Source organism: Nyctereutes procyonoides, unplaced genomic scaffold (genome assembly GCF_905146905.1).
Source record: "Nyctereutes procyonoides isolate TBG_1078 unplaced genomic scaffold, NYPRO_anot_genome, whole genome shotgun sequence".
NCBI classification, from domain to species: domain Eukaryota; kingdom Metazoa; phylum Chordata; class Mammalia; order Carnivora; family Canidae; genus Nyctereutes; species Nyctereutes procyonoides.
In genome coordinates this window covers 30,944,809-30,967,977 of record NW_026575049.1, presented here as the reverse complement: position 1 = coordinate 30,967,977, position 23,169 = coordinate 30,944,809, and the positions used below count along the sequence as shown (strand labels likewise).

The 23,169-nt window shown below is 47.1% G+C and overlaps 1 protein-coding gene across 4 annotated transcripts in view; it reads right to left on the bottom strand.

The window, feature by feature from the left end:
• Positions 1 to 23,169, bottom strand: part of LARGE1 (LARGE xylosyl- and glucuronyltransferase 1) — a 525,183-nt gene that overhangs the window by 375,661 nt on the left and 126,353 nt on the right. For all 4 annotated transcript variants that reach the window (XM_055328305.1, XM_055328304.1, XM_055328306.1 and 1 more), the window contains exon 2: positions 10,213 to 10,400. In XM_055328305.1, the coding sequence (XP_055184280.1) occupies positions 10,213 to 10,318 (106 nt within the window). In that variant the 5' untranslated portion in view covers positions 10,319 to 10,400. The remainder of the gene's footprint in view (positions 1 to 10,212; positions 10,401 to 23,169) is intronic.

The window sequence follows — 23,169 nt, the reverse complement described above, 5'->3', positions numbered from 1 at the left end:
CCTGAGCCTCGGCTTCTGTCTGTCAAATGGGCAGAGCATGATGCTGCTTGTGGGGAGACAGGAGACAATGCAGGTCACAGCCCCAGCCCGGCACATGGCACACAGTAAGCCAAGCCGTCCAAACGCAAAGTCTAACTGAGCCAGCCAGGGTCAGCGAGTGACATCAGGAAATACCAGGAGCTCTTCCTTCTCAGTTGGGGTCTGCGGAAAACAGCAAGCACACAGAGCGACTCAGGGATCAGCCGGGAATGATGTCACTGTGACAAACTGGAGTGTTCATGCACCGTGTGAAGGGATGACTCAGCTCCAGCCAGTGGCCACTAGGATGAAGGGGGGTCTGGTGTGCTAGATCTTTCCATGGTGTTAAGGAAGGCCAGAAATCATGATTTTTATGTGCAATCTCCCCAAGTGTTAATGGTCAATAATCAAGTCAGCAATGGTAAAAAGCAGCGCATTGGCTAAGCGCAACACAATTTCGGGCCAGATGCAGCCAATTTCTGTCTAACGAAGTGATAGCAGTTGCTGTCCTTTCCACTGTGGTTATGGCTTAAATAGTACATACCCTTTCCATGTTTTCATGCTGCTTACAATAAGAAGTGTCTTTCTTTTCCAGGCACAAGGGTTTTTATAACGATGCAGGTCAGATGACTAACGCAAGTGGGAGCTTTTATCCAATGTGGTTTGGTATCCATATTAAGAAATAGTATCACTTTAATATTAATTGGAATTGGTCACTGACAGAGTTCTGACAGGAACACTGATCTTGTCTCAAAGTGATGAAAACATGCTTTCAGAATTAAGGTCTCAGGAGCCAATTTCAGATCTTAAATCAGTGCTGTGATCAGGCCCTCAGAAGGTGGGGGTGCGGGGCGGGGGCGGTGTGTATCCAAATGGTAAGGTGGATCAGGAGGGGAAAAAAGGAAATGTGGTTAAATAGAAGTGTCAAGTATATATCCCAAAAGAAAAGTTTCATGCTTAAAAAGTATTTGAATTTCAAAGTTAAACAATGACATAGATTTGTAAATCCCAAAGGTTAATAAAATGCCTCTTTTATCTGAAAAGAATGCAAACCCCACACAATCTCTTCAAATTCAGTTAACTATCAAGAGTTGTAGAGTTGTTTTTATTTTTTTTAAAGATTTATTTATTCATGACAGACACAGAGAGAGAAGGAGGCAGAGACACAGGCAGAGCAAGAAGCAGGCCATGCAGGGAGCCCGACGTGGGGCTCAATCCCTGGTCTCCAGGATCGTGCCCTGGGCTGAAGGCAGCGCTAAACCGCTGAGCCACCAGGGCTGCCCTATAGAGTTGTTTTTAAATAAGAAAACACAGGCAGAAAAGTGAATTACAGATGAAAAATGTGAAAATGAAAATGTGAATATTCATAAAGTGAACCCACCCGTATAATCACAGGTTAACAAATTAATGACCAGTGTCCCAAAGTCTTCCTTTGGCCATGCCACAGTCTCTATACCTAGATCAACTTTTGTCTGGTTTTTTATTTATACAATTGGAATCCAACAGTGCATATACTCTTTTGTGTCTGCTTTTTCTGCTCAACGGCATCCGTGAGGATTTTCATTGCTCTGTAGTACTTCACTATATAACCATGCCACTACTTGTGTTTATTATACTGTGGGTGTATATTTCAGTATTTTCCTCTTTGGCGCTATTAAAAACAATGCTGTGAACATTCTTGTACGTGTTTTTTGAAAATGTACGTACGTACATTTTCTCTATGGCATATGACTAGGGACAGAAACTGATGGGACATGGAGTATGTTCAGCTTCAATTGATAACAGCAAATCGTATTCCAAAATAGCAATACAAAATATTTTACTTAAAATTAAGAGACCATCAACAGCCCTCTCTAAATGAAATGCCCCCTTCTTTGGTTAAATTGGCATTTGAAATAAAAAAATAACTAAAATCACTTTAAGACCAGCACCCCCAAAGAGCAGAAGTTCCTGTCCTTTTCAAAAAAACCTTAAGTGTCATTATTGGTTAAACATCTGTTATAGACAAAATATTATGGTTTAAAATGGTTTGAACACATCTGAATTCAATACCTTTTTCATGAGCAGTAAGTCCTGCTCGATGTTTCTATGTATTAAAATTATAGAACTCCAAACTCCTAGAGCAGGATTAAGATATCTAAAAAAGAGAAGAGATGGTATAACACCCCTTTGTTTTGTCTCTAAAGAGTCACAAGATGGAGGGGATGCTGAAAATAGGACCAAGCAATATGGAGAGCCAAATAATGACCCCCAAATATGTCCATGTCCTAATCCCCACAATCTGTGAATCTGTTACCTTCCATAGCAGAAGGAACTTTGCAGGTATAGTTAAATTAAGGCTTGTAAGATGAAGTGATCATTCTGGACTCTCCAGGTGGGCCCACTGGAATCCATCACAAGGGTCCTATTAAAGAGGATAGGACAGAGAAGGAGATGTGACAATTTCCAGCAGCAGAGCTCAGAGTCAAAGAGTAATCTGAAGAAGCTACACTTCCGCACTTGAGAAAAGCCAAGGGATGGATCCTCACTGGGGGCCTCCAGAAAGAAACAGCCCTGCCAACATCTGGCTTTAGCCTAATGACACTGACCTCCAGAACCATAGGACAATACATTTGTGGTTCTTTCAGCACTGAACATCTGGGACTCTGTCACTGCAGCCACAGGAAACTAATACAAGGTGGCTGATGAGTAGACACCAGCTTTTCCTAACACCTGGTACAAAGGTCCTAGCCACAAGCTCCTGCAGGAGGCGCAGCCAACTGAGGCCACATCGGGGCTGTTTGCTCCACCCCAGCAGGACTACCGATAATGCTAGATGATAGAAAGCTGGCACAAGAAAAGCAAAGGTCACCTTAGCAACCACCTCACAGCTGAACACAGCTGTGACAGATTTCAACTACCCTCGGAGTCTAAGAGCTTAAGGAGATGCTTTTGGGCCCAAGGTAGGAAGCACAGATGAGTGCAGCCCCGGGGCCTGCGGCATGACCTCCACCCTCACATGCTTTGGAGGCTTACAGCTAGTAAGCAGGGAAGCCCCTCATTTCCAACATACTAAAGACAGCCAGTAAGTATATTATGTTTTCCATTTCATTTCCATTTCATTCAGCACCGCGTGTTCTTGCGCCCCGTAAAACCCTCATTAAGGGATCTGTTTGGGCCACTGGCAGGAAAGCAGGATGGCCTAGCCGCATCACCACTGCCACAGACCCTAGCCCCAGGGCATCCTGAAACCTTGAGCAGATTATTCACCAGCCCCCTGCACACTCACCAACATCCCATCACAGTCCTGTGCTGAGGGAAGTGGACATGGGGCTGGGGAATCAGTCATGTCCGGTTAAGCTCTGCTTGGATAACAGACACCCCACCAGCACCAGCTTCCTTTAATCCATGGTTCCCGTGCCCCTGATCCCCCAAAGTCATAAGGCAAAAAAAAGTTCAACTTACAACTCCTTGGTTCTTACTGCAACTCTTCAAGTCAAATGTCAGGACCCCAAGAAACCGTTCATTTCAGAAGGAATTTGTGTTGATAAGGACGGCATGAACAGTGAACTAAATAACGTGGGTGCGGGCTGAAATCAGTCCAAAAATCAATATCCTGTGCCTGCTCATGACATGGGTTTTATTTTTTTTTAAGATTTTATTTATTTATTGAGACACAGAGAGAGAGAGGCAGAGGGAGAAGCAGGCTCCATGCAGGGAACCCGATATGGGACTCGATCCCGGGTCTCCAGGATCACACCCCGGGCTGCAGGCAGCGCTAAACCGCTGCACCACCAGGGCCGCCCATGACATGGGTTTTAAATGTTCAGGACTTTGCATCCTCCGAAGAACACGTGCTGTCAAATAACACGCACACCTGCATCGGCCTGCTTCCCTGACCATAGAAAGCTTCTGCACCACGCGTCTGCATGGAGCTGGTTATAAATTGTCAGAGGGCAGCATGTGTGAACAATCTTCTGAATGGCTGAAAAGCAAGCTTTTCCCACATGCTGGGAATTCAGTAACAGCTGAACACCATCTCCTCGATGGGCAGAGGAGAAAGAACCACACCCGGGAAGTAAAACTCACATACCCACGAGACGAGGTGACTCTGGAAGAAAATAATCAGCATGATCTAAATTCAAATGGAGCAGGGAGCCTGGGTGGCTCAGTCAGTTAAGTGTCTGCCTTTAGCTCAGGTCATGATCCCGGGGTCCTGGGATGGAGCCTCACATCAGGCTCCCTGCTCTGCGGGGAGTGCCTCTCCTTCTGCCCCACTCCTTGTACTCTCACTCCCTCTCAAATAAGTAAATAAATATATTTTTTTTTAAAAACAAAACACCAGGGGCATCTGGGTGGCTCAGTTAGTTAAGCATTTGCCTTTGGCTTAGGTCAGATCTCAAGGTCCTGGGATTGAGCCCTGAGTCAGACTTCCTGCTCAATAGGGAAGTCTCCCTCCCCCTCTGTGCCTTCCCCCACTCTCTCAATAAATAAAACCTTAAAAAAAAATGGGTGCCTGGGTGGCTTAGTCGGTTAGGTGTCTGCCTTCAGCTCAGGTCGTGACCCCAGGGTCCTGGGATGCAGTCCTGAATCAGGCTCTCTGCTCAGGGGGGAGCCTATTTCTCCCTCTCCCTCTGTGCTGGCTCTCTCATTGTTGTTTGCTCGCCTGCTTTCTCTCTTATAAATAAATAACATCTTTTTAAAAAAATAAAATAAATTCAAATAAATGTGTGTTTAAGCAGAATTCCTCAAGTCCCAGAACTAACATCACATCCAAAAGGGAGGTGAGGCTCCTGGAGCCATATTCTGAGCCATAGTCTCAAAATCACAGGTGCTCAGAGCCCCAGAAGAGACCAGTGGTTCCTGCTTCCTTCAACATCCAGACTCCTTCCCAGTCTACATTCACACTCAGGACCCACTAAGGGTGATGCCCAGACTCTGAAACTGTAAAGATGAGTAAAACAGTCCCCTGTCTCACAAAACTCAAAAGCAAGTGCTAGAAAGACACCAAACAAGCAAAATACCCCTTGATGAGTGCCGTCACAGAAGCTTCCACATGGGATCACATGCTGAACATGGGCACTGAAGATGCTGGCTGGGAGGAAGGGTGGTGCAAAACCAGAGAACCGTATTCTGGGCAGAAGAAACAAAGAGCAAAAACACAGAAGTAGGAAAACAGAAGGGGGTCTGCCTGAGTGAGAAGTAAGGCCTGCCTTAGCCTCTGACGGAAATCAGAGGCTAAGGGAAAGTGCCTGTGAAAGACCCCAAACCACAACCAGGAGTCTGGAGAGAACCCAGGAGGCAATGGTGAGCATTGTCAGCACTCAAATCCAGAAGAGGGCATTCTTCACTCATTCACTCATTCAACAACCAGTTCTCCTGGCTCCCCTAGGGATGGGAGGGGGAGCAGAACCACTCCCTCCCTTCCTTCCTGATGCTTGTGCTCACTTGTGAAGACGGTATTAGGAGAAACAATAAAAGTAAAGCAGGTGTGAAGAAAGGACAGTATATAGAGTTTGGAGACAGCAGCAGAGGAAGCCAACCTAGCTAGAGGTGAGGTGCCATCGGGCTCAGCTGAGCCCCAAGGGTCGAAGTCAGCCCAGCAAAGAAGTGTAGCGGTGTCCCAGGGAAAAGGAACAGCACCTGGGAAGGCCAGTGGCCACCAGACAGCGCACCGCACCCAAAGGGAGTCCAGGAGGCTGGGGAGGGGACGCTAGGGGATGGAGGCAGCGCAGCAGAAGAGGGACAGAGTGGCAGGGTGGCTGAGCCCGGCTCCACTGCTCTCCGGGGGGTGGAGGGCAGGTGTGAGGCCACGGGAGGTTGCACCAGTCATGGCCACACAGGAGGAGCATGACTGGCTGGTTCAGGGTCACGGTCACTCAGTGGTGAGAGGCAGAAAGCAAAGACGTGGCCACAAGAGGCCACAGACAGGTTCAACAGGAAGTGGCAAGCACGGGCTACAGGGAAAGAAGAAGGAAGTGAAGATATGCTGCTTTGAGCATGAAGGATGGGTGACTGGGAATGGTCATTGAGATGCTATTGGAGAAGAAACGAAGGAATTAGGGTTTAGGAACGGGGCCGTGGCGGGCAGATGAAGGACCAGCAAAACCATCCCCTGAGTAGCATCCTGAACCAACGGTCACTTGGCCTTTGACAAACAGCTCTGAGAATGGGGATCTCATCACCTGCTTTCCCAGATGGTGGCCTCCAACACCTGGCAAATCTAATTATTACAACACAAGTTCCTTCTTATATTAAAACAACACCTGCCTCCCCATAACTCTTACACATTGATCCTGGATCCACACTCTGGAGCAAATCACAGGAAGCCGATTCCCTCTTCCAGACACACTTCCCATTCACTGGGGCAGATTCTGGTCATTTCCAATTCATGCACATCAGATGCTTAGGAAAGTTCTAGAATGTCAATGCCCCAACAGCCCCCCATAGGTGACCTTCAGTTTTATGTCATTTCATGCAGCAGGAGATGAAGGCCTAGAAAGAGCAGTGACCATACACCCAATCACCCAGCTTCTCTGGCTCAGCTGGTTTTGGTGCCTGAGACCACTCTCCGCCCCCTTCTAGTGCACTCTGGATGCATCTTGCACCTGTGTGTCATTTAACTTCAAAACATTATGCTGAGGGCATCGGTATCTCCAGGAGATCCACTGAAATTAAACAGGGTTGGAAAATAAATAAACTCGCATAAAGTATAAATCGCATTTTCATGAATGCAGGCAGCAACCCTGTCCTTTATTTATGGCTCCACCTGCATTGAAACAGAAAACTCAAGGGTGTCAATAAATGGATTGCAAAGTTGTTATGTTTAACTACAGAGAAAAGAATGTCTCCATGGGCTCTTTTGGAAATGCACTGATGTCTGCTGTAAACTGGCAGGGGCTGCAAGGAGGTACCCTTTGTCTCCCAGTAAAGACCGTCTTTCCTAGAGTCTCAGGATCTCTGGGTCAGGATAGGTCAGGCAGGTCATCCTGTCCACCTACCCCTGATGCCGAGTTGCCGCCCGCCCACTCACCGCACTCCCGTGTACACACCTCTCACATTAGGTGTTTTACTGCCTCTCAGGGCAGCTCACTCCAGCCTTGGACAGAGTGATCCTTTACTATGATGAGCTTGACAGCTGGCTACCTGCCATGTCCCTCCATATATTCTGGGGCCATCTCTCTTTCGGGTGACAGCCCCTTGACTGCTTGCTGAAGCTGATCATGTACACCTGGAGTTTCGGCTTCTCCAAGGTAAAGAGCCCCCATTCCTTCCACCACTGTGTATGTAACAAGGTTTGAATTGGCACTGTCACTCACCTAGATTCTCCTTGATGTGCTGACGTGTCTAGATTGTTCTTAAACTGTGACACCCAGAAATAAATGCTGTGGTCCAGCTACAGATTGATACCCCGTAAAACACACCTATAATGTTTGTCATCCTAGCAAGAATGTTTGTTAATGTGCTCCCATCATCTAGGCCCCGTTTAATGCAGATTGTGATTCAGTCCCCAGGGGAGGGCTTATGATTAAGCATCATGTTGATAAACAGGGCACCTACACCAGTCTCCACAGTTCACCTCAGAGTATTATTTCCTTAATCCTCCCTGTTTCCCATCATCTACTTGCCAGGCTAATAAAATCATTCAAAGTTGAGGATCATCATCACTCCATCAGCCAGGGTGGGCACAGATAGCATGATGCTGGAAGGTAGACTTCCAGCTGACATCAACCTATCACGAAGCACAGCTCATTATGAATTCTCCATATCGCAGATCAACTCCCAGTCTCCTCTTTGCACCACTTACCTTTGGGGGCCACGCTTCCCCCATTCTGACTCCACATGTGTCAGGGAACTCCTCTCTACCCTATGATGAAAATGAAGCAGAGGGTACAGAGCTGGCCTCACCAGCCTCCCCCAACCACAGTGATTGGTCTCTGGACCACAACTGACCAGGGGCAATCTAATCAGAGGCATATTGCAGAATTAGGGGGAGGAAGAACTCTTTTCTACAGGCACTGGTGAGGTTAAATTGTAAGCTAAAGCTTCCTCTGTGTACATAAAACTGCCCTGAAAGAAACCAAGGCAGAGAAAAGTAGAGCAAAGGGAAGGAGGGAGACTGAGCTGCAAAAATATCACCTGAGCCCCTGGATCCGACCCTGCCTAAAGCACCCCCTACCTTTGAACTTACTGGTTTTGTTACCCCCTAAGTTCCCTTATTGCCAAAATCATTTGGGGTTGGGTTTCCGACAATGACTGCAAATCAAAATTCTGCAATTTCCCTCGCAGGCACTCAGAAAGGGCAGGTGACACCTTGACAAACCCCTTGCCAAAGTCTTCTACCTCACTGAGGTCCCAATCTACACCATGGTATTGTAGTTAGAAACCCCAGATCTCAAATCCAATAACCCAGGCCCATCCTGACTGGCTCTGGGGCCCTGGACAGATCACTGAAGGACTCCTGCCTTGTCCTCCTCTTCTGTACCTACTATTAGGGGTTATGACGGAGAAACAATCAACATGTGCAACATCCTTGCAATAACACCTGGCCGCAGAAATGCCTGAAATATAATCATCCCCTTTACTGTTATTATTATTATTATTACACTATAAGTATCATTACTGGGTCCAGTTATACTGGCAAAGTCAGCACTTTGATGTACTAACCCTGGACCAGCACGGCGTGTTCTCAGCCTTCTTTTACAAGGGCTCTTCCAACATCTCTGGCACAATGCTTCCTTCTGTCTCTTCTAGGATCAACAGCAACTCCCCTTCCTCCCTCTGATCTCTTTGCCAAAACCTAATCATCCACTGCTGTGACATAATTTACCCCATTGAGCTGCTCAGACAGGAGCTCCTCCAGTCCAGGGACATGTGGGACAGGGAAGGGATGGGTGTGGCACTGGGCCCTCCCCTGCACTGCAGGCACATGGTGCCACCTCGATCATATTCAGTCGAGTAAATCTCAGAGAGTGAGGTGGAACTCCTAATTAAAAGGCAGCCTTGAGGTGTCAATAAAAATCATGCATAAAGGAAATGTTTAAACACACAATAGTGACTCTTTCCTCTAAAAATGAATAAAATCTTTGAAAATAAAGAGGGTAGGGGCACCTAGGTGGTTCAGTCAGTTGAGCATCCGACTCTTGATTTCAGCTCACGTCATGGTTTCAGGGTTGTGGCGTCGAGCCCCACGTCAGGCTCCACACTCAGCATAGAGTCTGCTTGTCCCTCTCCCTCCCCCTCTGCCCCTCCTCTCACTCCCCCCCCCACACAAAAAAAATGAATAAATAAAGTCTTGGAAGGAAAAGAACACACTAGTGACTTCCTTGAGACAGATTTTCACCTAAGATGTTTTTGGAACTCAACCGTGGGGGTAAATATAAAGGAAGGGTCCTCCTCAATGGTGCCATCCCCTCCCCCCTGAAGCTCAGGAAACCACCTCTGACAGTGCAACGCCGCGCTGCACTCAGAACTGCAGGCTGCAGGAACGGCGGGGTTTGTCTTCTCTACTGATTTCTGGAAAGTGACAGGGATTGGCATTTGTTTTTATTTGTTTGGGGAAGGCAGCTCTTCTGCGGCACTCGTCTCCTCGGCCAGTGTGACCGATCGTGTCCTACGGCCAGCCAGCCACGGCGTCCCACAGCCGCCTCCCACGGCGCGCTGGGCTGGCCGGGCCCGGACACAGGCGCGTCTCCACCGCACTGCGCACGTCCACTGTGCACTGCGCACTGATCACCGCCTCCCCAGCACCTGGTCAGCGTGGATGCTCAACACGAGCAGCAGCAGCAGTAACAACAACATGTGAAATGTGTGAATGAATGAACAGACCGAAGAATGAATGAAACATCTGGCTCCATGAGTAGTTATGTCATCCCTCCAGGGCCCAAACCTTTCACCCCCTATGGACACAATGATCAACTCGCAGAGCTGGTTTCTGACACTTGTGTCACTCCCCGCCCCCCGCCCCCCAACCATTTCACTGCATTCAGGTGCACTTCATTTTGCTTTTGCTTTTATTTTGTCCTCCTCACTCTGGACTCGGTCCTGCTGCCTGTGTAAACCTGGGCAAGTCTGGCCCCTTGCCCATGTGCCTCCTGCTCCATGAAGTGACAGCTTGGGACCGGACAGCCTGGAGGGGCTTCCCAGGACTCTGGGAGAGCCAGGGACCTTTTGCTTCCCTCCTCCCCTCTCCCTGTAAGGAAGCCACCTTCTTACCTTCAAAGCTCCCGGCAAACAGGTAAAGCCAGGTGATGGCTGGGATGCAGAGAACAGTCAGTGAGGCAGCCAGGAATTTCCGTCTCCCTCTGCAGATTCCCAGCATCCTCTCAGAAGTGGCAACCCCTAATCCCAGCGCCGCTTCTCTGCCCGGAGCACGGGGTCCTCGGACTCCTTCATAATACTTTCTGAAAGGAAGAGCAGAGAGGAAGGGCTGAGTTCTCAGCACTGTAGATGGATACAAATTGCAGAGGAGCGATAGCCCCGAGATCCTGAAATGTGGCTTGTGCATGACTTCTTGCTAACCTTCCATCCCAGAGACAATTCTGCAGTCTTCCAGTCTCTCAAAACAGAGACAGCTCTTTAAAATGTAAATAAATAAAAGATGATTAAAAACTATGACTCCCTCCTTCCCTTGTGCACACACACACACGTATTTTACAGTACAGATTAGCCGAAAGCCTGAACTAACATACTTACTAACAATGCACTTAGTTGGCACCTTGTAGATACCAAGCACTGACCAGGTGCCACATTTCCAAAAACGACCAGAACACAGGTTGGCTTGGGAGACATAGTCTAACAAGAGAGGCCGAAATGAAACATGCACAGGAGCTCTAAGACTGCAACGAATGAGACGGGCATGGACCTTAGAGGAACAACAGATGAAGTCGCCGGCTATCCCATGTGCAGTCAAGGTAGCAGAACAGTTCCCAAGTCCCAGACGAGGGGGATGGAGAGCTGTGCAAGGCACTGACGGCTGAGGGTCTGCACACTCAGAGGAGAGGACACCAAACCGGCCACAACACCATCTGCAGGGGACCACATCCCCATCACAGCTCATGACCTGAAAACACTCATCAAGGACTATCTTAATCGCTTCTGCCTTCAAAATGGAAAAAGATGTCCAGAAAAGCACGGAAATGATTAAAATGTGCAGAAAAAGCAGAGGAACACAGATAACCCGTTACAAGCCTGCAGAAAGCCAGGCCTCAGGTTACACAGACTTGCTGAGACATGTTCAAAGAAGAGGGAGAAGGTCAACGCAGGCAGAGTACAGGCCATGACCCCTCACCTGCATATCTGACTGCAGGTCATGTGCCTTATAGAGGAATTTATAAACCAAGAGGCCATGCCATCTGTCTCCACCTCTCTCCTTGCACTGATGTCACACTGGCTGCAGAAGGAGCGAGGAGTCCCCGTGTTGGGAGCCTCCCAGAGCAGAACCAGCCACTGCAGGCTTCCCAGCCCCAAAGAACAGACGTCCATGAAAAAGCTGGTGTGGGTGTCCCCTTGGGTATTCTCACACTATGTCTTTCTCTCTGCCATGAGCCTTAAACCCCACATGATGTGGTCTTGGTCTTGAATGTCTGCCCTCCCCATCAGCCTTGCAGTTCCCGAGAGAGCGACACCCTGTCCACTCACCTTGCTTTCCCTAAGCCTGAGCATCCTGCTGTCACCTGCAGGCTAGATAATCACTGTCTACTGAACGAATAAATGGAATCAGATTCTAACCAAAAGCGCCCTCCCCAGCTTCAGGAGTCTGTGTTCAGCAAGTTGCTAGCAATGAACACCTAATGGAGCCAATCTCAACTGTCAACACCAGGCTTTCTTCTATACCCACCCTGACACGATTTTCTAAATGGCCCTCCTCTGAAACAGATGAATGACCACAGGGCTGGAAGGTATAGACTACAAGGTAAAACCAAAACATCAAAATCGCTTCAAAGAATGTGGATTTGAAAAAAAAAGTCCCCCATGGAAAGTTTTCATTCTGAAGCATGGGCAACAAACCCTCCACACAAACTCTGTGAGTCACTATGAATGAGGATCGCTCCGACACTGGCCAATCTCACAGGAAAAACTTGTTGGGGACAAGAGGTTATGCAGTTAGCTCTGGATTCAAATCCAGTTCCACACGTGACTAGCCATGGCACTGGCAACCCCCCATCACTGGGTAAGCTTCATTGCCCTCCTCTTGAAGCAATGCCCTCTCTGTTGGGAGTCTTAAATGAGAGAACTCTTGAATAAGTGTTGAGCAAAGATGGATGGAGCACATGGCAGGGGGCCCCACCTCTTCCTGAGAGCCAATGAGCAGCCACTTCTTGAAAAAACAGATCCCAACAAGTATGCACTGGCTGTCACTGCCAAATGGGTGATCTCAACCTGAAGCACCCTCCTCAAATCTCCTTTAGGAGATACCATCATGTTAAAAGGGCCCTTAGAGGGGCACCTGGGGGGCTCAGTTAGGCATCTGCTTTCAGCTCAGGTCACCATCTCGGGGCCCTTGGGGTCCTTGGGTCAAGTCCCATTGTCAGGCTCCCTGCTCAGCTGGCGAGCCTGCTCCTCCCTCTCCCTCCGCCCCTCCCCCTGCTTGTGCTCTCTCTCAAATAAATAAATAAAATCTTTTTAAAGAATGGCCCTTATAATAATAGTAGCAATGACAACTAGCAGTAAGCAACACAGATCATGTCTCAAGATCTTTTCTGTGCCTTCTGTTTAATTCTCAAAATAACCTATGAGATAGGAACTAGTTTTCAACCTCATTTAATGGATGAGAAACAGACCTAGGAAGGTCAGCTGGCCAAAGGTTACATGTACCTAAGGCAGAGACACCTCAGGCTCTCCTCTCCCTAAGGAACTGATTGATTCTAACTACCTTTGCCAGGGATCATTTTCCTTCTCATCTAACCTCAATACTTTATACTGAATCTTCTGATTATTTTCTTCCAAGGGTTAAATATATCACCACTGTTTGCTATCATTCAAAGAAAGAAAAAAAAAGTACAATGGGCGCAACAAAAACTGGAAAGTTATAGGTGAATTTGGACTTCAGAGGATTATAGGAATATATACAGAGCTGAACTCAAGCAACATTAATATTTAAAAGCATTTTTTAAAAACTCTTTAAAACACTTATTTTCCTCCTCTCCTTGCTCCATCTGCAAAAGTTAATTTCAACGGGCACAATTTGTCCCAAAGTTTTAAAACAATCTAGGGTGGTTTGCATTTTATGATAACACTGGCATCTGAAATTAAACCCAGCAGGTAAAAAATATTCCTTCATGGATTTGACTTTTAAATGACACCTCCATGCACTAAAAACACATTTTAAAGAAAAATCTCAATTTATATCAGAAGTTACTCCAGGAAGTCAATACAGGAATCAACACAAGAAGGAAGGAAGGACGGAACCAAGGGTGGGTTGGAAATTACCTCCCACACACGTGCAAATGTTGATGGATTATTGGGAAAAAAGCAGCCTGGAACCTGCTTTTGCCTGCTCAGAGGGAGACAGACTCCTTGGAAAAGAGGTGGCACCAACAGTCACCTCAAAAATGTCCCTGCCTCAAACCCAACACCCAATCCCTTGGCCAAACTGGTCAATTTCTCCTCCTAAACATCTATTACTCTGTATTCTCCCATCCGTCTTAACCAGTGAAATTCACACATATGTAAACCATTGCATGAGCAAGAAAAATTATGATCTATTAAAGCCACAAAAGCAGCATTCATAGCTGAACGTAAAATGTAACACACTGCATACATGTGTATAAATACTATATAACTATATGAAAAAAGGCATAAAACTTATAGGTTATCTGTAAGTAGAGGATGTGGATAATTTAAACATATATGAATACGTATTTTTTCCAAATTTTATCCAAAAAAATATGTTTTTATAACTTAAAAATATTTTAAAATTTGCCATGTCTTGTTATATTGCATGTGATTCAAAAGACCTGAGTGCAGACAGCGAAGAATATACATGTTAGTTTTACTTTGTGTGCAAGGTGTGGTGATTTAAGATCTGTAGGATCCTCATTGGTAATACAGCCTCCAGGGATGGGTGGCTACCACTTGAAAGATTATCAGAAGCTCATATTCCAAATACAGATCTGATCAACACTGGAGGTTATCTTTTATTTATTTATTTATTTTTAAGTAGGCTCCTACGCCCAATGTAGGGACTGAACTCACAACCCCGAGATCAAGAGTCACGTGCTCTACCAGCTGGGCCAGCCAGTTGCCCCAAGGGGTTGTCTTTTAATCAGCATCATTAGAAATGAATTTTCACGGGTGTTCAAGATGTGTGAGTTGCCTAATAATATTGCACGTGAAGAGGGAATGAACAATCTAAGAAATCTCTAAAAGAAGCAAACAGAAAGTCTAAGGAACCCAATGGCCAAAACTATTCACAATCACTCAGGAGCCCAAACTGATCCAATGGGCAGGTAACAGATTCAAGTCACCGACTGTAACTATAAGATTGGATGAATCCCGCTGGTCCCATATTGTTGTCTGAGTCCCAAGTGAACCTTTCTTGCAAGATGCTGTCCCAGTTCCTGAGAGGGCACAGGGCTGGCCCTCCCTGAGCTCCTAGTACAGGTCCTACAGCAGACAGACCCTTCAGAGACATTAGCTTTGTTCTATCATTATCTGTACTAGGGCGAGTGTTATATCCCCACCTCATGCCTTCACCCAAGCCTCTCACAGCGCTGCAATACCCTGCCAGTCTCTCCTCCTCTGCAGGACTTCTGCAGGACCTCTGGAGGAATTTCAAGTTCTTGCTGCTTCCATGGAACATCTCCCTGCAAGTCCAGACCTGGAGAGGCTCCCTCCCTTTGTTCTAAACTCCAAAGCCTGTCAGGAGCACATTCCTGATCACATGACTGTCTTCTAATCATTTCCTGGCATTAATCTCTCTTCACTACACCAAAACCCCTCAAGGGCAAAGGATCCAGGCCCTGTAGTGTTCGTTTGAAGCCTCTGCCTGAGACCAGCAGTAAGATGACACTTTATATACTTCGCCATATTCATCCACAATGTGGTCCCTGAACCACCAGCAGAGGCAGCGGCAGCGGCTGGTCCTATCTTGCCAGAAATGCAGTCTGTCCAGTCCCCCGCACCCCCCCCCCCACTGCCTCCAGCTCCATGGATTGAAATCTGTATTTTAACAAGAGCGCAGGGGATATGAGTGCACATCGCAGTTTGAGAAGCCAGTTCCACTAAAACAATGAGTAACTAATCGGTTATTCATAAATAAGACTGGCCTCCCACTGCTCCAACTGAACCCCCTCCCTCACCTCACCCCTGCAGGGGCTTCCAGGGCCCTAGGGAATCCATCACATCCTGGACTTTGATTATCTGTTTTTTTTTTTAAGATTTTATTTGTTTATTCATGAGAGACACAGAGTGAGGCAGAGACACAGGCAGAGGGAGAAGCAGGCTCCCTGAGGGGAGCCCGATGGGGGACTGGATCCCAAGACCCCGGGATCAAGACCTGAGCTGAAGGCAGATGCTCAACCACTGAGCCCCCCAGGCATCCCTGGATTTTGTCGATTATCTATTATCTACAGGTCCCTGATAAATGGAAGGAAAGTTTCTAGAAGGAAAAGTGCCTTTTTCTAACTAAACAGAAGCATCTAATGGACTAGAGGTGGCTCTGATGACCCATCCTGACCTCCCAACAGAGACACTTGAATGACTGAATGGCACCACCACCTCCCACCGAGGCATTATTATGCCCACCTCACAGACCAAGAGGGGCTAAGGACACTGATTTAGTTGTTGGAAACCCTGAGACTCAAATTCCAGCGCTTCCTGAAAAAAGAGAAAATCAGTTCTGTGCAAAAGAACACACAAGTGACGACCGGGCTGTCTCCCCAGTCGGAGCACAAGGCCTCAAGGGCAGGCACTTTGTCTACTTTGGCCACTGCTGTTATCTTTGTTGCTAGCACAGTATCTAGCACTTAGGAGGAGATCAAGAAATATTTATTAAATGGATCAATGACTGAATATGTCAGTGACAGCCAGCAGCCTCCCTGGATATTCATTATGCAAACTACTCCCTCTGACAAGTGCCAGCCCACACCTTCCTCCCAAGCCCTGCTATGGAATCCTGGGGAACTTTCACTAGGTCATCAGCAAATTCCTCTTTATCCTCAACTTCCCTTGGCTCCATTCCAGCTCAATGCTTGTGTGAAAGTACAGCTGTCCCAGGGTCACTGCTTTCCCCAAAGGATAACCCTTCCCCCTACCTCTCCCACAAATACCGAGTGGCTGGGAAGTGGGCCCTCTGTCCTCCTGGCTTCCAGCTCTCTGCCAGCTCTTACCGGCCCTCCTTCTTAGGAGCACCCTGTCCCTCTGTGGCCCACCATCATTCTCTCCATCCTTGTCCCTGTCATCTGGCAACTCCTGGCTACTCCTCTCATTCTCTGAAGACCTCAGTTTCCCCCACAAGCTCTTCCCCTCACCACCTCGATTCCATGATAGAAACGGTCAGTTCAAAATATCTGCCACTTCACATGGACCAAATTTACCTTCTACGACGTGGTGTCACCAAAACCAGCACAACCTCCCAAATCTCAAACATCAGCATTAGCCTTCCCAGGCTGCCATTACACAAATTCTTCACTGTCCTCTGGAACCTCAGTCCACAAGCTTTCTTCATCACTGCCCATCCAGGCCTAGATTTTCCTTATATTCTCTCTCATTTGGCATGGAGGCCATGATTCATTCTTAGAACCTCCCCCTGCAAGCATGCATGCCTCCCCTTGGCCCTCCTTCGCTCCAATCGTACTAGCCTGGAAAAATCCACTCATTTCGATGAGCATGACCATACTTGTTCACCACCGCTGTACTTGGGAAGCCAGATGTTGGGGTAGGAAACTGCACTATCAAGCAGGCAGATTTGTTCCATTTACTCACGTCTGGTTTCAAATGGGCAGTCAAGTGCTATGAGATGCTACCACCGATCTCTGGTAAGTGATCTGGTAAGTGAGTAAACTCACTTTCCTAGTACCTGAGATGTTTATTTCAAACATTTCTTTTCTCCTCAAGCCTCTTCTTTTCCCAATGGCAGACTCCAGGAGGGTTCCAGGGTGCAGTGTGGAATCCGCCTTGTTTTCTCTCCCCAGGGGAGACGCCCCATTCCAGTGTCCTGTGAGATGGACTCCAGGCTGATGCCTCCCACATTTGTATCTCTAGCTCTGGCCTCCGACCTCCAGACTCAAATGTACAATCATCTTCCCCTTCCATGTGTGCCTCAGACCTCATTCCCAATTTCCCCCATCCTCATCTCCTCTTCTCCAGAGCTTTCCACCTCCTTAAGAGAGCACCATCATCTATATCAAAGCTCAAGCCAGATACCTGGGAGCCATTCTCAATTCCTTACTCACCCCTCATACCTTGTCAAATCTGGCCATCCTCAAATCCTGTCATTTTTACCTCTAAAACATGTATTCTGTCCAATGGTAACACCCACTTCTTTCCGGTTTTACTGCCATTATATAAATCCAAGCCACCATCGTCTCACATTGTACCTAATGCAGTCACCTCCTAACTCAGATCACACTGGAAATTATTCAATGTTTCCCCATAGCTCTTAAAATAAATGCCAAACTCTATGGTGTATCTGTAAGGATCTATCTACATGGCTTGACCTCTAACTGCCTCTCAGTCCTCACCTCTGGCCACTCTCACTTTCATTCTGCTTGCCTCTGGCCGTACTGCCCCTCTCACTTCCTGAATGCCCCTCAGGGCCTTAGCACATGTGCTGCCTCTGTCTGGAATGCTTATCACTCTGCTTTTTGCTGGGCTAAGTCCTTCTGATTCTTCAAGCCTAGGCCTTGAATGCAGTCAACTCAGAGAGGTCTTCTCGGTCAGCCTTATGCCCCAAATGCCTCTTCTTTGTGTCATCTGTCACCATATTCTGGCTTCTCCCTCCACTGTACTCATCAAGCTTTGGAACGATACAATTATCTGAGGGATTACTTATTTAATGGTTGCTTTTCTCGCTAGATTTCAGTCTCCCCTTGGGCAAAGACCATGACTGCTTTACATTCAGCATACAGCCAGGCACAGAGTAGGCATCCCATAAATGGATGGGGAAGAAGCAAGTGAACGAACATGCCAGACAGCCTCAACCACCCAATACCTTGCAGTCATTCTACTATTGCTTGGATAAGTCCTTTCTACACAAAAGCTTACCATTTTGCTGCCTGACTCTATAATGTCTGTAGTAGGACAAAGAGAATCCACACATCACCTCAGGGAGGTCCCTATGGCTGTGGTGAATCCCTCAGAGACCCCTTGGTACATCTGAGGTCACTTGCCAAGTTCACTTTGGTAACCTTCTCTCCTTTCTCTGCTCCTCAAGGAAGAAAGCACAAGGTGGGGGGGGGCTCTCCCTTGGAATCTGGGGCACCCCTCCTGGAGACCGACGCCAAGATGCTCCCTCCCCCCTCTCTTCTCAGCACATCAGAGCCCAAAGCATGTCCCTCCTGGAGATGATCCTTGGGCTTGTCAAACTGATGCTCCCAATTCCTTTCTTCATTCGGAGAATGGCATTTGGCCTTGGAGGCACTGTTTAAAAATTGATCATGTGAACTATGAGAGTAAAAGCCACATGCAACGTGCTTTGGAACAAACATCGGAGACTTGGGAGTTCGCTGTGTTCTAAAGGACTCTGAGGGCCCATTTCTGCCAACTTAGTTTGTCTTGATACCACTGTGAAGTCAAATCCTCTTGCTGCAGGGAAACATGTCCTTTTTACTCTCAGAACCACCATGCTGTGCTAGATCAAGGGCAGAGGTCTCACCAGGGTCTCAACCGCCCACTCCAGTCATCAATCACACATTTCACACAACTCTGCAGTTAGGACATGCTACCTGCAGCCACAGAGTTTCGCCATCTTGTCTCTGTTATGTTGGCAGCAAGCTCCAAGGCATGGTCTGCATTTCAGGTGGGCCTCCCAGCATTTACAGAGGATGGGGAGTCAGGTCTTGGGTTCAAGTATCAGCTCTGCCCATTGACCAGAGGATCTTGTCAAGTTATTCGATATCTCAGAGACTCCCATCCTTTTTTGCGAAACAAAGCCCATGGCAATATCGAGCACTAGTGGTTGCTGCAAGGATCGAGAGAGATCAAAATAATCTCCAAACTATGATTACACAGCAACGTAAGATGCTGAGGTAATATTAACATAAAAATGAATTATTTGGATTTCAGTTGCTTGACCAATCAAATTCTAAGACCTTGCTGTGCCACCCACAAAGTAGTTAGGAGGACACATCTTAATCCATCTGGGCTGCTTTGGAAAAATACCATAGACTGGACAGCTTACACAACGAATGTTTATTTCTCACAGTTCTGGAGGGTAGGAAGGCCAAGACCAAGGTTCTAGCTGATTCAGCATCTGATGAGAGCACGCTGCTCGTATCTGCACGTGGCAGGAAATCCAAGGGAGCTCGTGGGGTCCCCTTTATAAGGCACCAGTCCCATTCATAAGGGCTCCACCTTCATGACCTAATCACCTCCCAAAGGCCCCACCTCCTAATACCACTGCACACTGAAGGTTAGGTTTCCAGAAATGGATTTTAGGAAAACACATTCAGTCCATAACTAAGGAGGGGAGAGATCTCACAAATATGGCCATGCCCTGCTCCTGTCTCAGGATGGCGTATACTGTAAAGGAAGTAGTATTCAACAGGAAAAATTCTAACATCTACAGGGGGAAACACAAACTGTGCTAAACATGTTAGCCAATGAGTGACTACTTTTAAGGGGCCATTTCTGTACTTTAAAATGGAACTGCCCCATGAAGCAAATTCGGTCTCAAAACTGCACCAGGAAATGATTCTCTTCTGAAGAACCAAACCATATGCTTCCTTGGACAAGACTGTAGCTACTCTTATAAAACTCATCCTGTTTTCCATAGCCATCTTTAAAAAAGGCAAAAAGCAATAAGGGAAGTTAACCTTAATAATGTATTTTATTTAACCTACCATGTCAAAAATACTAGCATTTTATCGTGTCACCAATATAAAATACAACTGAGCTCTTGCACATTCTTTTACTGGGGCTGAGTCTCAAAATCCAGAGTGTACCTAACAGGAACACCACACCACTCAATCTGAACTTGCCATGTTATACATGCTCCAGAGCCACAGTGTGGAACAGTACAGGTGTCTTCTTCTTTTTCTTCTTCTTTTTAAAATTGTTTGTTTGTTTATTTATTTGAGAGAGAGAGAAAGAGTGCGCACATAGGGAGCAGCAGACTCCCCACTGAGCAGAGACCAACGTAGGGTTCGATCCCGGGACCCCAGGATCATGACCTGAGCCAAAGGAGACACTTCACCAACTGACCCCCCACCCCACCCCAGGCACCCCAGAGCAGTACAGGTTATCTTCTGAGCCTTCATGTCACCCTGTCTCGGGGAAGCAAGTGTGGCTACAGGCCTGAGGCTGAATTGGAGCAGAGAAACCAGGAAGTTCTGCACAGGCTGGAGAGACGACAGCATGAGCCAGATGGAAGTGGAAAGAGAACTAGATTTCACTGGACATGAGAGCTCTCAAGAAGGAAGACAACATGTAATCATCAATGAGGATGCCCAGCACCAGATCGACACATCCTCCTGGTCTTAACTCACTCAGCCTTTATAATCAATCTGTGCCCCTCCACTTTACAGGTAAGGGCACCAAGACTCAGGAGGTTGAGTGACTCAGGTCACACAGCTTGGGGAACAGAGTAGGTGGTTACCTGCTGTTAACCCAAAGACTCCTGACTTCAAATCCAATGTGTTTTCCTCAGCATGACATTAAAGGGCTCCATGCCCCGTAGCCCACCCATGTCATACCTTCTGATGCAGGACAGCACCTGGATGAAGGACACTGTGTCCTTCACATTTCCCTGCCTTTCTGCCTGCTGTGGCTTCTTCCTCCTGGCCTAACTCTTTCTTATCTGCACGGTGAGCCTCTAAGACAGTGGTTCTCAATTGGGGGTAATTTTGCCCCCCACCCCAGGGACACTTGACAATGTCTAGAGACATTTTTGATAGTCAAGACCGGAGAGAATGGGGTGCTCCTAGCATCTAGTGGCCCAGGCAAGACTGCACATTCACTGTGGTCATCTTCCTCCAAAGCCACCACCCTCGACCTGGGGAGGTGGGGGGTGAGCTGATGATCTGCATCCCAGGCCCTTAATTTCCAACCTGTTAAATCAACCCAGATTCTGCTTTCCAAGGGCAGGAACTCAAATTTCATAGAGATGTTGACAGGCGGGTGGCATGAATATCACTTCTAGCCCGGAGCTCTCTCTGGGATAACACAGGTGGAGGAGCAAGGAAGAGGAAAAGAATCGAGAAGCAATCAGAAATTTCCACTTACGATATTAACCTCTTTCAACAAAGCATTGCCAAACAGATCTTTAATGCAAATTGATCCTTCTTGAAGATACACACTTTTCCTGGGGTCAGACTACAGCTCCAAGAAGGCTGATTTTTATGTTTTTGTTCTGAATGTTAAATCAGCGCTTAATCATATCCATGAAGGCTACCCATTGGAGTGTTTTGGTCTTCGTTCTTTTGATTTTTCACTCTAGAAAGGGATGATTTAAGCAGGCATGCTTCCCGTTTCCATTCTGCTTAAGCAAACACGCATAAGCATTTATCAAGGGCGGAGACTGCTAAATGCACTCCAGCCTTCCCAACTGCTGGAGGAGGATGTGTCTAACTTGCAGAGTCTCTATTTTCCCTCTGTTTCAAGGCCTATGGAGATTTTATGTAAATATCTCTTGTGGCAAATGATAAGAAGGTAGCTACTTCTTTACCTTCTCTTGATTCCTCAACATTCATCCCCATTCCACCTGGCACATGTTTACAGGGCATACACTCTATTCTGGGCACGGGGCTTAGGGTAGAGGGTAAAAGAAGGATACAACAGGGTGCCTGCCCTTGAGCAGACTTGTTAAGAACATAGGGGACAAAGACACCATGATCAGGACACAAGACAGAATCAGGGAAACATGACTTGCAGGGGGAAACATCTGGGCTAAGCCAAGGGAGGATGGCACAATTCAAAAGGATGGTAAGGAAACAGAAGTCATCCCTAACAGAAGGAGCCACTCAGGAAAGTACAAGGGCATGCATGGAATCAGGGAATGGCAGCCAACCATTCCTTCCAGAGTCAGGTAAGGAAGAGGCTGGGTGGAGGGGAATGAGCCTGGATGGCCTTGAATGATAAGTGAAGGAGAACTTGGACTTCATCCTACAGTCCGTCGGGAGCTGCTGGGCAGGAATTAGAACATCTGTGGTTAAGAAAACCAACATCTCTACAAGCGAGGTGAATTCTGGGATAGGCGAAGAAGAAAGCATATCCCAGAGGCCAACCTGAAGGCTTCTGGTGGCCAGCGCAACTGGGGGCCATCCCAATAGCCATGTCCTTGTTTGGAGGACCGTTCTGTTTACCACAATGCTGATGTGGTCCATATGTGGGTACAATAGACTGAATGTTTGTGTTCCCCTCTAATTTGTATGTTGAAATCCTAATCTGCAATATGAAGGTATTAGGAGGTAGGGCTTTTGGGAGGAATTTAGGTCACAAGCGTGGAGCCCATGAATGGGATTCATGTCTTTATTAAAAGGGACTCTTTCCATAATATGAAGACACAAGAAGCCAGCGGTCTGTAACCTAGAAGAGTCTCCTCACCGAAACCTGACCATGCAAGCAGCCTACTCCCAGACTCCCAGCTTCCAGAATTGAGAGAAATAAACTTCTGTTGTTTGTTTATTTATTATATTATATTATAGTAAATATTGTTTACTACAATATAGCCACCGGGCCTGTGGTGCTATGTTCCAGCAGCCCTCGTGGACTAGGACAGGGAGGCAGCACAATGCTCAGGAATGGGGCCCCCAGCTGCAGAGGATTAGTCAGGGTCGGTCTCAGAGAGCTGGAGCGATGCTGTTCTCCTTTGCCCAGGATTGGCTTGGGGATGGCCCATGATCCAGTCCTGCTCAGAAACTGCAATGACAAGTCACAGTGTCACCAAAGTCACAAAAAGGAAAGTGTCATGAAGAAAACTCCTCCTTCAGACAGACAGAAAAGTAGAGGCAAGATGATATGTCTCTCGATTTGGAAATATTTGAGCTATACTGTGTGATGGCTCCAAAGTGT